The sequence below is a fragment of the Chionomys nivalis genome, chromosome 22, assembly GCF_950005125.1.
Source record: "Chionomys nivalis chromosome 22, mChiNiv1.1, whole genome shotgun sequence".
Classification (NCBI taxonomy): domain Eukaryota; kingdom Metazoa; phylum Chordata; class Mammalia; order Rodentia; family Cricetidae; genus Chionomys; species Chionomys nivalis.
Genome location: NC_080107.1, coordinates 52607064 through 52620280, shown reverse-complemented (window position 1 = coordinate 52620280; position 13217 = coordinate 52607064). Strand labels below are relative to the sequence as shown.

The following is a 13217-nucleotide window of genomic DNA, read 5'->3' as shown; positions in this document are numbered from 1 at the left end:
AGTCCTGCCTGAGGCAGCATCAGCCCAAGGGTTTGTTGATTCCATCTATTTTTCCACTTTTCCCCATGTCCAGTTGTAGCCACCAGGCAGGGATAAAACAAAATCAGTACTCTCAAATCTATAAAGTAGCATTATAAGCGTAAACCACTAACTCAGAAAACAGCTAAAAGCGCCTGAGGTATAACTCCAAACATGGCAATAACTGTCAACAATACCAAAGAAACACACAAAACTTTAAGCAAATAATGTTTATTTTTTGTATTGATGATACACTTAATATATACGCGATTCAAGATACAAAATTCATTTACAAGAGTTCACACTTGATGAATGTATACACATTCCTAGGGAATATTTATCAATGCAAGGTTCTTTATTACACTGACCACAAAACCCAAATATTCTTTAATTTTGTTATTTAGCAAACATCAAAACAACATTTTATTTCCCATCTTCTAGTATTTAAGTGCCCTCAGTGATAGGCACTGTGTAACAGGAAAGCACATTGCAACGCCTACAGAATCTGCTCTGCAGAATCACAGTGTTTACTCTGAAATTCATGTAGTATAGAAGTGAAAGGCTCGCATCCTGCATGACAAATTACACAAGGGTCAAGCGATCAACTCAAGAAAATGTTTAAGAACTTGTCAATATGTAAGGTCTCTAAAAATCTTAATTGTAACAGACAAAAGCAGGGAATAACTGCTGGAAAGAAACAAAACAAAAGAGAAAACCTAAGAGAATGTATACTTTAAGCAATTTAGAAACACCAACAGACAAGACTTTTACAGCAACACAAATGTTCAAGTCAAATGATACTGACAATATAATTGTCCCTTAATATTATGGTAATAGTCTTCAAAATCTACCATTAACACATAAACTTTGTGAATCCGAACAATTTACTGTATAACAGAGTTAGCTGATTGACAGGTTTATTCTAAAGTATTAAGTCACAATACCCCAATTTTAATACAAATGAGCAAGACCGTCTCAAGGATGTAGGGATCTGTGAACAACTAGATAGACAAGCGGTTCGCTCTGTTATGTGCGTGACGGAGAGCACTCGGATAAGGATTATTACATGAAAATTGCTGTGCTTCACCTCTTGAGAGCTAATGAATAGAACTCTATAATCCCTACAGTGTTACAATTCTATAACATTTCAGTTACAGACAAGCACATTTTTAAAATAGTGTTTCATATTACTATAAAGTCAAGTATAGTTTCTGCTATGATTTCAACAAGTGCATTTCTGACTAACATAATGTAGACAATAGAGTCACCATTATTTTTAGGGTAAAGAAGATCAAACAACTTAAAAAAAATTCTTGCTTGATTAAATTAACTTTAGTGATACTTTGAAAAAAGCTAACTGATAGTCTTAAATGGAAACTGCTCAGAAAATATCAAAGTTCTGTGACATTCTACTAATCTTCACAGCAAAGTAAAATAAACGATTTCTAGGTACTTCATGTGATTCAGTGACAAATGCAACTACTACTTATATTGGTACCACAAAACGAGCGTAACTTCTCTGGGGAAATTCCTTCCCTTGTCATCTCTACTAAGAACGTGCTAGGACACTTATCTGCATTTCTTGGTATGTAGACCTTTCTGCCTCTATTGTAAGAATTCCATAATATACAGTACTCCAGCTGAAAAAAAATAAAGCTTATTTTTGAAAAATGAAAAAGAAAAGTCTGAAAAACTAGTGATTATGTGATGAAAAGAACGTTTCTAGGTAACTACAAAAAGCCACAAAAATCAAGTTCTGAATTACTGTACTAAACCACACAATGTAATTTAATGAGAATTGAGAATTATTTTAAAAAAACAATTCTCCAGGAAATAGTAACAAAACTTATTATGGTATGACACTTTAATTTTTTTCTCTGAAGATTTTAAATATACCACTGCATACTTTTAACTTAGGAAAAAAAATCAATTAACGGCATGCAAAAGAGGATGGAAGTTAAAATATTGAAAACAGACAGTGGCATTTCTCTGTGGTTCGGAAATGTTTACTGGGACAGGAGTAACATCATTTAATATTTTATAATGTTTATTATTTTTTTGGGGTGGGGAGTTTTGAGAGGGTTTCTCTGTGTAGCCCTGGTTGTCCTGGAACTAGCCTCCAAAAGCTACAGAGAAACCCTGTGTTGAAAAACCAAAACAAACAATCAAAAAGGGAACATTTTAAAATTATGAAATGGTATTACAGTTCTGAATAATTAACAGTGCTTAATAAAAATGTAACTATAGCTGGGCACTGGTGGCGCAAGCCTTTAATCCCAGCACTTAGGAGAAGGCAGAGGCAGCAGATCTCTGAGTTTGAGGCCAGCCTTGTCTACAAAGCGAGTTCCGGACCGTCACACAGAGAAACCCTGTCTCAAAAAATTTAACAGAAAAAAAAAGTAATTCTATACTGATTTTCACCTATGAAAACATAGTTACAGAATTCCAAAGAAAATACTTCTTCTATAGTATCAAATTAGTTATACTTAATACATCTATGCTTTGGCTGGAGAGATGGCTCAGAGGTTATGAGTACTGGCTGTTCTTCCAGAGGTCCAGAGTTTAATTCCCAGCAACCATATGGTGGCTCACAACCATCTGTAATAAGATCTGGTGCCCTCTTCTGGCCTGCAGGCACACATGCAGGCAGAACACTGTATACATAATAAATAAATAAAAAAAAATACATTGATGCTTACCTAATCACATATTCTCCTATATCACTACTTTCCTGTAGGCAGGCGTTTATCCTATTCACAGATAAATTATTCTCCACTAAATACAAAGCATGTTGAAAATTAACTTCTGTGTTCAGAGAACTCAGGGAAAATGGGACTAACAGAGATTTATGTTTGGAAGGTTTAGTCTAAGGATGATAAATCGCCTTTTTATTTTCATTAAATTAAGTGGTCCCAGTACTCAGGAAAGACTCAGAGTTGACTCTGTATACAATATCAGCTCACATGCATTCAAGAGAATGTGGGGAAAAGGGTTGGTTTTCTCAACAATTTGTATTTTATTCAACTGCAAAGTTATCAGCTTTGTAACTGTTTGGGACAAAACAGGCACAACATCAACCTTACTTTCTATGCTTACAAAATATATATATATTTAAGTGTATGCGTGTTTTGCCTGCATGTATGTCTATGCATCACAGAGGCCAGAAGAGGCTGTCAGATGTCCTAGAACTAAAGACTGAGCAGCCATGTGGGTACTAAGAATGACAGTTAGGTCCTGTAAGAAGCCTCTTAGCCAGGCATGGTGTGGTGCATGACTTTAATCTCAGCACTCAGGAGGGTGAGGCTGGAGGAACTCTGTGAGTTCAAGGCCAGCTTAGTCTATATAGTAAGCTCTAGGACAGCCAGTACTACATAGAGAGTCTGCCTCAAAAAAGCAAAACAAAAACAAACAACAAAAAACAAAAAGGTGCTCTTAACTGCTGAGCCATCTCACCAGCCCCCAGTTTCATGAAGTTTAAACGACACATGATCTGCCACCTGCTAAAAGGTTTGGACGCTTAACCAACATGAGAGCCTGTGAACTTTTTTTTTTCTTTGGTTTTTCGAGACAGGGTTTCTCTGTGGTTTTGGAGCCTGTCCTGGAACTAGCTTGTAGACCAGGCTGGTCTCGAACTCCCAGAAATCTGCCTGCCTCTGCCTCCCGAGTGCTGGCATTTTTTTTTTTAAGGATTTCTCAGAAATAACACATTAATGCATCTTAATATATTTTAAGAAAAAGATAACCAAGAGTATAATTGAAAAGTATTATGACTAACTAGCTGCTTTATTTTAGAAGTGGTAGAATTGACTTGAATTAATTTTTTAATGTAATAATAATAAGAGAGATTTGTTTATTTGAAGAATGGAGTAGAAAGCTGTCTTGCAGTTAGTTTACAATGCAGAAATTACTCTTCTCAGTGAATGTACAGGTGTGTTTAAATATCCTTTATATTCATTCATGCAAACACGTGTGAACTAAAGACACTCTGCCTGATCCCCAACATTCACAATCTGGCACTGTACATGTTTTCTATAATTTTACTGTCCTCAACACCATTATCCCAAGTCTTTCTGTTAGGATATTTGAGACAGGGTCTCCTGGAGCCCACATTGTTCCTCAACTTCCTATGCAGCAGAAGCTGGCCTTGAACTCAATTACATCTCCTTCTCCCTAGAACTGGGATTACAGATTCACCTTTGTCACACACCGTGCTTAACTGAGAGCCTCTCAGGCACTTCATATTAAGAGATCTACTTCTAGTGTGAATGTATGGTCAAAATGTAGAGCAAACAAGGTGGTGGGCAGAGGCAGGCAGCTCTCTGAGTTAGAGGTCAGCCAGGGCTACAGAGAGAAACCCTGCCTCAAACCAAACCAAATACAAATAAAAATATAAAGCAAAAGTATTTCCAGAGATCTCAGCAATGAAAGTGGAGGCACTGAATTTGCTGGAAGCATTTTTTTTTCAGATGAACAGACTCACCTTTGATATACAATACAAAAAAAAAAAAAAAAAAAAGAAAGAAAAGTCTATTTAAGCAGACACTGCTACAGACACACACAAATCAACAACCCAGCTCCTCTCTGTCCAGCCTACCGAGGTTTGGCCTTCCTTAGTGAATGCCCCTTCTGCCTCAGAGACACATATAGAATGAGTATATTGATGGGAAAAAATTCAAAAATTAAAAATTAGCATCAGATATTGAATGGCTTAAAAGTCATTTCCTATTTCTAACAGCTCCTAAAGTCCTAATATAAACAATCTTCTACTCAGTAGTAACACTCAAATATGGGCTTAAAAAAAATAAAGGACTAATAAAGATTAAGATCCTGCTGGTGTCTCAGTTCACAAACTTAGGTTTTCAGGTTTCTAGTGAATTTATCAATTTAAATTGAAGTTGGCAAATGAATTTAAAGCTGAGAATAGGCAGTCTTTTCTTAACATCTTCATATTCTAATTTCAACTCCAAAGGAGCCCATCTTATCCCAACACAAGCCCCTTAAAATTGAGGCTTGTGAATGAGATCCAGCCACAACCTAATTATAGTAGCATGAACAATGCCACTCTGATGTCCTCACAGAACTAAAATAAATTCAGCCCACAATGGGTATGGGTATATAATATACACACACTGTATATAACTGCATACCAAGATATTTACAGATATATACACATATATACAAAAAGTTTATAGAGATTGCATTTAGCATCACAAAAATATACACATGCCATTAAAAATAAGGATTTCAAATAAATAAGTTCAAAAAAGATCCCTAATCCTAAATACTCTTTGAATTCTCCAAAAATAAACAAGAGAATAGAAATCATTCCTAAATTACCAGGAAACTCAAGGCATTCAGATTCATAGTCTTATACTCACACAGGGTGGAAAGATGATTCTGGAGGAGCCAAGTTTCCAGACACTGGCACCTTAATGTGTCTCTAGTCCAGAACATTCTCTGGTTATTGGGGTGATTACACATCTCCATGGATAAGTGAGACTTTTCAACTATCTTGAAGCCTTTGCTCAGACACAGACAGACTGGACTTGAAGAGCGCTAGAGAAGGGTCTGTAACTGCCTCAGGAGTCTGACTTGGACTTCTCCCTGGACATTAATGAGATTCAGTACCATTACCCAGATAAGGGAATTCTACTGCATGTCAGAGGAGAAAAAAAAATCAAATTCCACACCCAAACCCCAAGTCAGGAAAACCTCAAGATCAAATTACACCCCAATTCCAAAACTGTGAAACATTTCAACTTTGTTAAAAAATATAAAGGGCACAATCAATTCTGTGCTTTGAAAGGTCCCGAGAGCACCACTTCCTAGGAAGGAAATATTTACATACAAAGATACACCCTTACTGAAATCAAAGAAAGAAACATCTGATTTTATAATTGATAAAAATGTGTTGAGGTGAATGATTCACCGGCATGAATAGCCACTGTACCGGGAATTATACACAGGGCCTGGCAGATGCCAGGTAAGGATGATTGAGCCTCATCCTGATGGTTTTCAACAGCCAATACAGTGAGAAATCTTAATTTTTATATTAATATAGCTCTAATATTTTCCTTCTTGTTCATGACAGAAAGAAGCCTGAGCTAGGGGAGAGGGGGCTGAGATGAGATCGTGTTCTCGTAGCTCTATCACTGGATAACGAGCAGCTTCTGACACCTCAGCTTTCTCTTCTATAAAACAGGACGGAGACTGCCCTGTGTAAGACATATATGGAGACAAAGGAAGTCCTATTGTGCTTCACTTTGCTTTGTGTGCAACTGGTCTCTCGCACCCATCTCTTTGATGCTTTCTAGTTGGTTTACAGGGATTCTTTTTTTGTTTGTGTTTCAAGACAGGTTCTCTGTGTAGTCCTGGCTGTCCTGGGACTTGCTCTGTAGACCAGGATGTCCTCGGATCTCAAAATCTGCCTTCCTTTGCTTCCTGAGTGCTGGATTAAAGGTGTGTGCCACCACCGCTTGGTGTTTGCAGTGATTTTTAAGAGATTGGCAATATAGGCTGAGCGGTAGTGACGCACGCCTTTAATCCCAGCACTCGGGAGACAGAGGCAGGTGGATCTCTGTGAGTTGGAGGCCAGCCTGGTCTACAAAGCGAGTGCCAGGACAGGCACCAAAGCTAGAGAAACCTTGCCTCAAAGAGAGAGAGAGAGAGAGAGAGAGAGAGAGAGAGAGAGAGAGAGAGAGAGACAGAGGAAACTTTACTAGAATCTATAGCGAGATTTGTGCAATTTGACTAAAAAAAGTTGCTTCTTCAGCTTTGCTGTTTTTAGTTCCATAAGTTTTCATAAGTTCTAAGATTAAGATTAAATAGGGCTTATGTACGCAAATCTGTTTTTGCGATGGGGTCTGATGTAGCCCAGGCTGGTCTAGAGTGCACTCTGTATGGCTAGGGTGGCCTTGAACTCCTGATGCTCTGCCTCTAAGTGCTGGGAATGGAAGCCAGGGCGTTGTGCACTCTAGGCAAGGCTCTACTACTACACCACAATCTTTGTCTTCAAGGCAAAGATCTTTAAGTCTTCTCTGCTTGCATTCCAGGTGCCATAAAGAAAGTGTGGTGCACAGCAGCTGTACAATACATGTTGTTTTTTTTTTTTAAAGCACAGATTAAAAAAAGCTTTAAGTTTCCTACTGCAGATTTGCTCTCAAGAGATTCAATTATTCTTGAGATGGACTTCTGCTATACTCTAGGTTAGCCCTGACCTTGTAACCCTCCTGCTTTAGCCTCCCGTGTACTGGGATTATAGACACACATCACCACATCCAGTTCAAAATTGTTTCTAGTATTTTTCTTTGTAAATTTTTTTACAAACTCCTCCCTAGTTATGGAGACCAAGCTCAGAATTTCTCAGTATTTGCTAAACACTGCCACTACAGCCTTAGTTCTGGTCTACTTAGATCTTTAGCCACCAGTTAGGAACTGCATTACTGTTAGTTTAAGGGCCCTTGCTATTATAATCTATATTTACACTGTGATCTCTAAGACACACATATTTCTGATCATGGAAGGTCTGATTTTTCCAGGACAGTCTCTCTAAGCAAGTCTTAAAGCAGCTAAGTAGGACCTATAACTTTTTTTTTTTTTTTAAATCTTATTAAACACGATACAAAAAGGATGTTATAGTGCCCAAAACACACAAATCAACTTTTCTGGAATGGGGAGGAAATCAACATATTTGGAAACAAGGTTCCAAACTGCAAAGTCACAGACAAGAATAGGACCTTGGGTTAGTGACTGTATTCTATACAGAAGAGCGCTAAGAAGCAGACACATGAAGCTATTTGTCAAAGGGCATCATGCTAGTTACTAAATAAGCCAGGATCAGAACTCAGACTTCTTGGTTTTGAATCTAGTGGTCCTTATGTTTAGCAGAAAAGGATTAAACACAGGACAGGGAACAGTAAAGTGTGTGCTGTAAGCACAGCACTTAAGGAAACTGGACCAGAGGCCAGGCAGCTAATGACCATCTATTGCTATAGTCCAGGAGAAGAGTTAGGAGAGGAAAACCATGATATATTATGGTTTATTTGAGACAGGGTTTCTCTGTATTGTAGTCTTGGCTGTCCTGGAACTTTCTCTGTAGACCAGGCTGGCCTTGAACTCACAGAGATCCGCCTGCCTCTACCTCCCAAGTACTGGAGTTAATGGTGTGTGCCACCCCCGCAAACAAGTAAACTTTTTAAAAAGAAAAACCAACACCTGGAAAGGCTCTATCCAGAGAGTAACTTTTTCTAAGCTTCTAAAAATACTGAATGAAAGAACAAAGCAACAATTTTAAAAAGAAATGAACTATCCCAAGCTCTCAACCTAACCATAACCCGGAGTTCATGTACTCAGCGTGCTGGAGCTGAAACAGTTACAATCTACACTCAAATGATGCTCTAGGGGAGAGGAGGGAACCAGGTTAAAACACCTCATAACCATTTCCTCAGGGACACAGGAAAGATGTGCTGAAAAGAGCTACCTCATTTCTCCAGGAACTGCCAGGATGAGACCATGAACCTACACAGAAAATAGGGAGAAGGTCTTGTGATTCTTGCATTTCTGAGCTTAAATGCCATACAACCCAAAGAAGTCAAGATGGAAGGAATCTTCACAGCTAGTACCTTTGAGATTATGAAGGAGATGGAGGGGAAGAACACATAAAAACCTTTACATACTGAGTCCTATTTAAAATAATAATAAAAACTTGCATATTAATATAAAATTAAGAAAACGCAAAGTTTTAATATCTTATTTCCAAATTGTCAAAGCAAAATTAAAATGAACTCATGATTTGCTTTCCTAACGCCCGGTTATCCTCAACTCACACTAATAGCATCTCTGACATAGATGCCTTGGAAACTCGAATATGAAAAGGAACTAGAAACTGTGCATGACTATACCAATGAGTAAATCAAGACACTATTTGAAGCCAAGTATTGTCAATGAAGTCTATGTAGAAATCCTACTGGACACAGTGCAAGATTATGAAACCAACAACTTGATTTTTGGTTGAGATATTTAAAAGTATTTTCCTTTGTATTTCCAGCATTCACGACCATAAAGAAAATAAAATACACAAACAAATCTCATGATAATAGTATTCACATTCTAAGTAAGGTCTGTCAACCTCAAAGTTCCAATTGAAGATTTAATTTCCAGATGTAAATCAGCCCTAAACAGATTCTAAAAATCTGACAACATTGATGAAATTCATCAATTTCAAGAAATCCCTTTGTCCATCATTTTCCTACCTATCAGTATGGACTGAGAAGAAACTCTACAGAAGGGCTGGCTCTTGACTTTCAGTAGTCCATGTGGCCAGTTTCACCACTATGGACAGTTAGATATTTCTCAAATCCAGACATTTAAATGTCCAAGTATAACTTCTGGATTGTCCTCATTATGTAAAAAAAATAAACAATTTATTCTTCTTAGGGAGGCAATAGTACCTATATGAATGTAGGATTAGATGTTGGAGGTAAGTATATAATGTCAAAATCAAAAATAAAAATTTCAAGATTGAGACTTTAAAAGACTTGAAACATTATATTTTAAAAGTTACCCTAAAAGTTTGAACTTTTTTCAGTTTGTTTTTAAAATGGTGGTTCCTAAGTTCACAAATAAAAACCGAATAAGGGTCTCTGTCATCACATAAAAACTGCACCGTTTAAACCTGTGGAAGATGAAAGAGGATAAACAAGAGGGTTTTAATAGTCGTCCATGGGGTTCTCAAAGAAGACGCTGCGAACATCCAGAATGGAGGCCAATTCTAAAATATGCTTCTGAAGGTGAGGGCTCTCCACAGTCTCATCCCTTGGTAGTTGCGGATAGGATTCTGGGTAATTCCGAGTTTCCTGGCAAATAAGGAAAGTCATGTGTCAAAGTCTTATGGGAGGAAACTACCCAGCTTGACAGTATTAAGGAGTAGTTCAATGTTATTACTAATATATGTGTTTTTGGTGGTTTGGAACTTTGATTTGTTAACTTTTAGACAGGATTTTGCTATACCTCTAACACATGACGATGTTTCAAGTCGGCCTCCTGAGAGCATGATCACATGTGGTTTCTGGGCTGAATTACTAACAAGGGACAATTATAACCTCTCACAGCTTCATATGGGTGAGCCCAATATATCTGCACACTGAATTATTTCACAATTATTTGTTAACCTCTATGAATGACAGGACCAATACTCTATACCATCAAAAATCCATACAAATCCCGAGGGATCCATACATAGAAATTTTTTTTTTTAAAAAAACAACAAACCACTCATTTCATGAATAAAAATTGCTGCAGTAGAAATCAAAATGAGTGAAAGACAAAATCTAAAATAAAAACTCCTAGAAGAAAACAGAGAAAACCTTTGTAAGCTTAGAACAGATAAGATTTCTTAGGAACCTGAAGAAAAAAAGAGAACCTGATCCCCTGAACATTTCAAACCTTTGTTACTGTTAAAAAACAAACAAACAGGGCTAGAGAGATGGCTCAGAGGTTAAGGACACTGCCTGTTCTTCCGGAGGACCTGGGTTCAAGTCCCAGCACCCACATCGCTGTTCATAACTGTTCTGTAGCCCCAGTTCCAGGGGATCTGATATCTTCACACCAATTCACATAAAGTTTAAAAAAAATAAAAAAGGAAAAAGAAGTTTATAAAACAAACAACAGCCACAAAAACAAGTAGCAAACTCAAGTCAGCTGGCAAGCAGATGTAAAGATATTTAGCACCATTGCTTGTGAGTAAAATGGAGATTGGAATCACCTGGTTAGAATGTAGGTCTGATGGCACCCAGTGCATCTAGGTATACAAGCAACTTTCATACTTTATCATGGGAGTGTTAATAACCTGCTTTGAGAAAAGGTTTGGCAGTTTCTTGATGTGGGATTCCCCTCTGTATGCTGTGAATTGTGAATATCACTGGTTAATAAAGAAACTGTCTTGAGTCTCTGATGAGGTAGAACAGAGTTAGGCGGGGAAAACTAAACTGAATGCTGGGAGAAAGAAGGGCAGAGTTGGAGAGAAGCCATGTAAACCACAGTCACATGGTGATTCACAGATTAATGGAGATGGGTTAAATTAAGATGTAAGAGTTAGCCAATAAGAAGCTAGAGCTAATGGGCCAAGCAGTGACTTAATTAATACAGTTTTTGTGTCATTATTCTGTGTCTGAGCTGCTGGGCAGCTGGGCAACAAACGCCCCCCTACAACAGTTTCTAGAAATGTAGCATACAACTTTCTGCCAATCAAACTCAAAAAGTGGGAAGGGGCAAGTGGTCCTGAAGTGGAAGACATTCTACAAAGGTGAACTCACACTGGAAGTCAAACAGTCATGAAAGAAAGACACTAGATCGTATCAGTGGAGAGGACAAAGAAATAGGAACAGAGGCAGTGATGTCTGAGTTTCCTAATGATTATCTTTGCAGCGATCAAATATGAAAACATACTGTGCTGCCACACAAGACAAAAAGTTAAGTTGCTGACCAAACGCTGCCTAGTGGTGAGCCATCATAAAACAAGACACTTTTATGGGGGCTGGTGAGATGGCTCAGTGGTTAAGAGCACTGACTATTCTTCCAGAGGTCCTGAGTTCAATTCCCAGCAATCACATGTAATGAGATCTAGTGCCCTCTTCTGTTGTGCAGGCAGAACACTGTATAATAAACAAACAAACAAATAAATCTAAAACAAAAAACCCCACAAGACACTTTTTATTAAGATAAAGTCTTTTCTATATGTGGTGAAATTACAAAAAAAAAAAAAAAAAATCCAAATCTGTGTGCGAAGACTCTCACGAGCTCTTCTACTTATATTGAAGGGTTTCTTTCATTAGCTAATGACTTGCAACTGCGCAGGTGATCACTGACAGTGGAACAATGGATCACTACTCAGAAGTAAAAGAACTAACAGTGCTCCACTTGTTGCTCTTGCCGAGGACCTGGGCTTGGTTCTGAATACCCACATGGTGGCTCAAAACCATCCAAAACTCCAGTTCCAGGGGATCTGGTGATATCTTCTTGCTTCTGTGGGCACCAGGCATGCATGTGGTACACATATACAAATGCAACAAAACACTAATACATATAAACAAAACAACACCAAAAAACCCTAAAAATAATGAAAAAGAAACAAGCTAGTGATAAAAGAAAAAAAGTGCCAATCTTAGTAACAGCTTAACACAAGATTCTATCCAATCTATCATGTTCATAAGGTAGTTTAAAAACTATCATACACGTAGATCAGACTCACCGGAAAGGTGTTGTATGGCTCAGTAGAGGTGGCATTTACAATAACACAATGTATTAACCACATAGTAAAGGTCGATTTCAACTTTGTGTGTTTTACTGTAAGCATGCATAGTGGGGCATATCTATAATCCTGGCAGTCAGGAGGCTGAGGCAGGAGGATAGAAGTTCAAGGCCAGCCCCGACTACATAGTGAGACTGTATCAATTATACAAAACCAAACTGGAAATAAAATCAAAGTATGTGGCAGAATATTCTGAAACTAAAAGTTACAAAATCATTTTAAAAATTAAAAAAGTATATGTACATACACATGTATATATCATAGAACCCTTAATGTTGCATACTAAAGTAAAAAATGCAATGGATAACATTCAAAACAAAAACCGTGAGTACCAGGTTTGTGAAGACTCAGTCCAGTGCATCACCCGCCCTCATCAGAGAAACTTCTTTTGGTAGATGATGCAACATGAAGACCTACAACTTGGACAATGTGCAGAGAACGGGGCTGTGGAGCACTCAGCTCTAAATAGGATGTCTTCATCAAACCCCACCCCCAGGCTCAGGGTGTGTGCAAAAGAAGAGGTGAAATGATTAGAAGAGCCGGTGATGTGACCACAAGGAAACAGTCAGGGCGGCACACATCTGAACACAGAGACTGACAGCATGCAGAAGACCAGCACAGGTACAAACCAGACAGATTCCCAACACCAACCAAGAAGGATTTGCAATTGATAGCACTGGAGACAGAAAAATCAGTTTTCTACACTGTAGTGTCATTGGGTTTACCAATCACACTCCAGGGCAGGCCCCACGCCCAAGAGTAGCTGGCCAACATAAAACACACTCTGTGTGTTTTGTTATTTCTTTAGTCTTATTGGTTTTTTTTGTTAGATTTTTCCTTTCTTTCCTCTCTCTCTCTCTCTCTCTCTCTCTCTCTCTCTCTCTCTCTCTCT

The 13217-nt window shown here is 38.1% G+C and overlaps 1 protein-coding gene across 2 annotated transcripts in view; it reads right to left on the bottom strand.

The window, feature by feature from the left end:
* Positions 1 to 239: 239 nt before the first annotated feature.
* Scai (suppressor of cancer cell invasion) overlaps positions 240 to 13217 on the bottom strand; it is a 155128-nt gene continuing 142150 nt past the window's right edge. For both annotated transcript variants that reach the window (XM_057754695.1, XM_057754696.1), the window contains one exon: positions 240 to 9872. In XM_057754695.1, coding sequence (XP_057610678.1) covers positions 9726 to 9872 — 147 coding nt within the window. In that variant the 3' untranslated portion in view covers positions 240 to 9725. The remainder of the gene's footprint in view (positions 9873 to 13217) is intronic.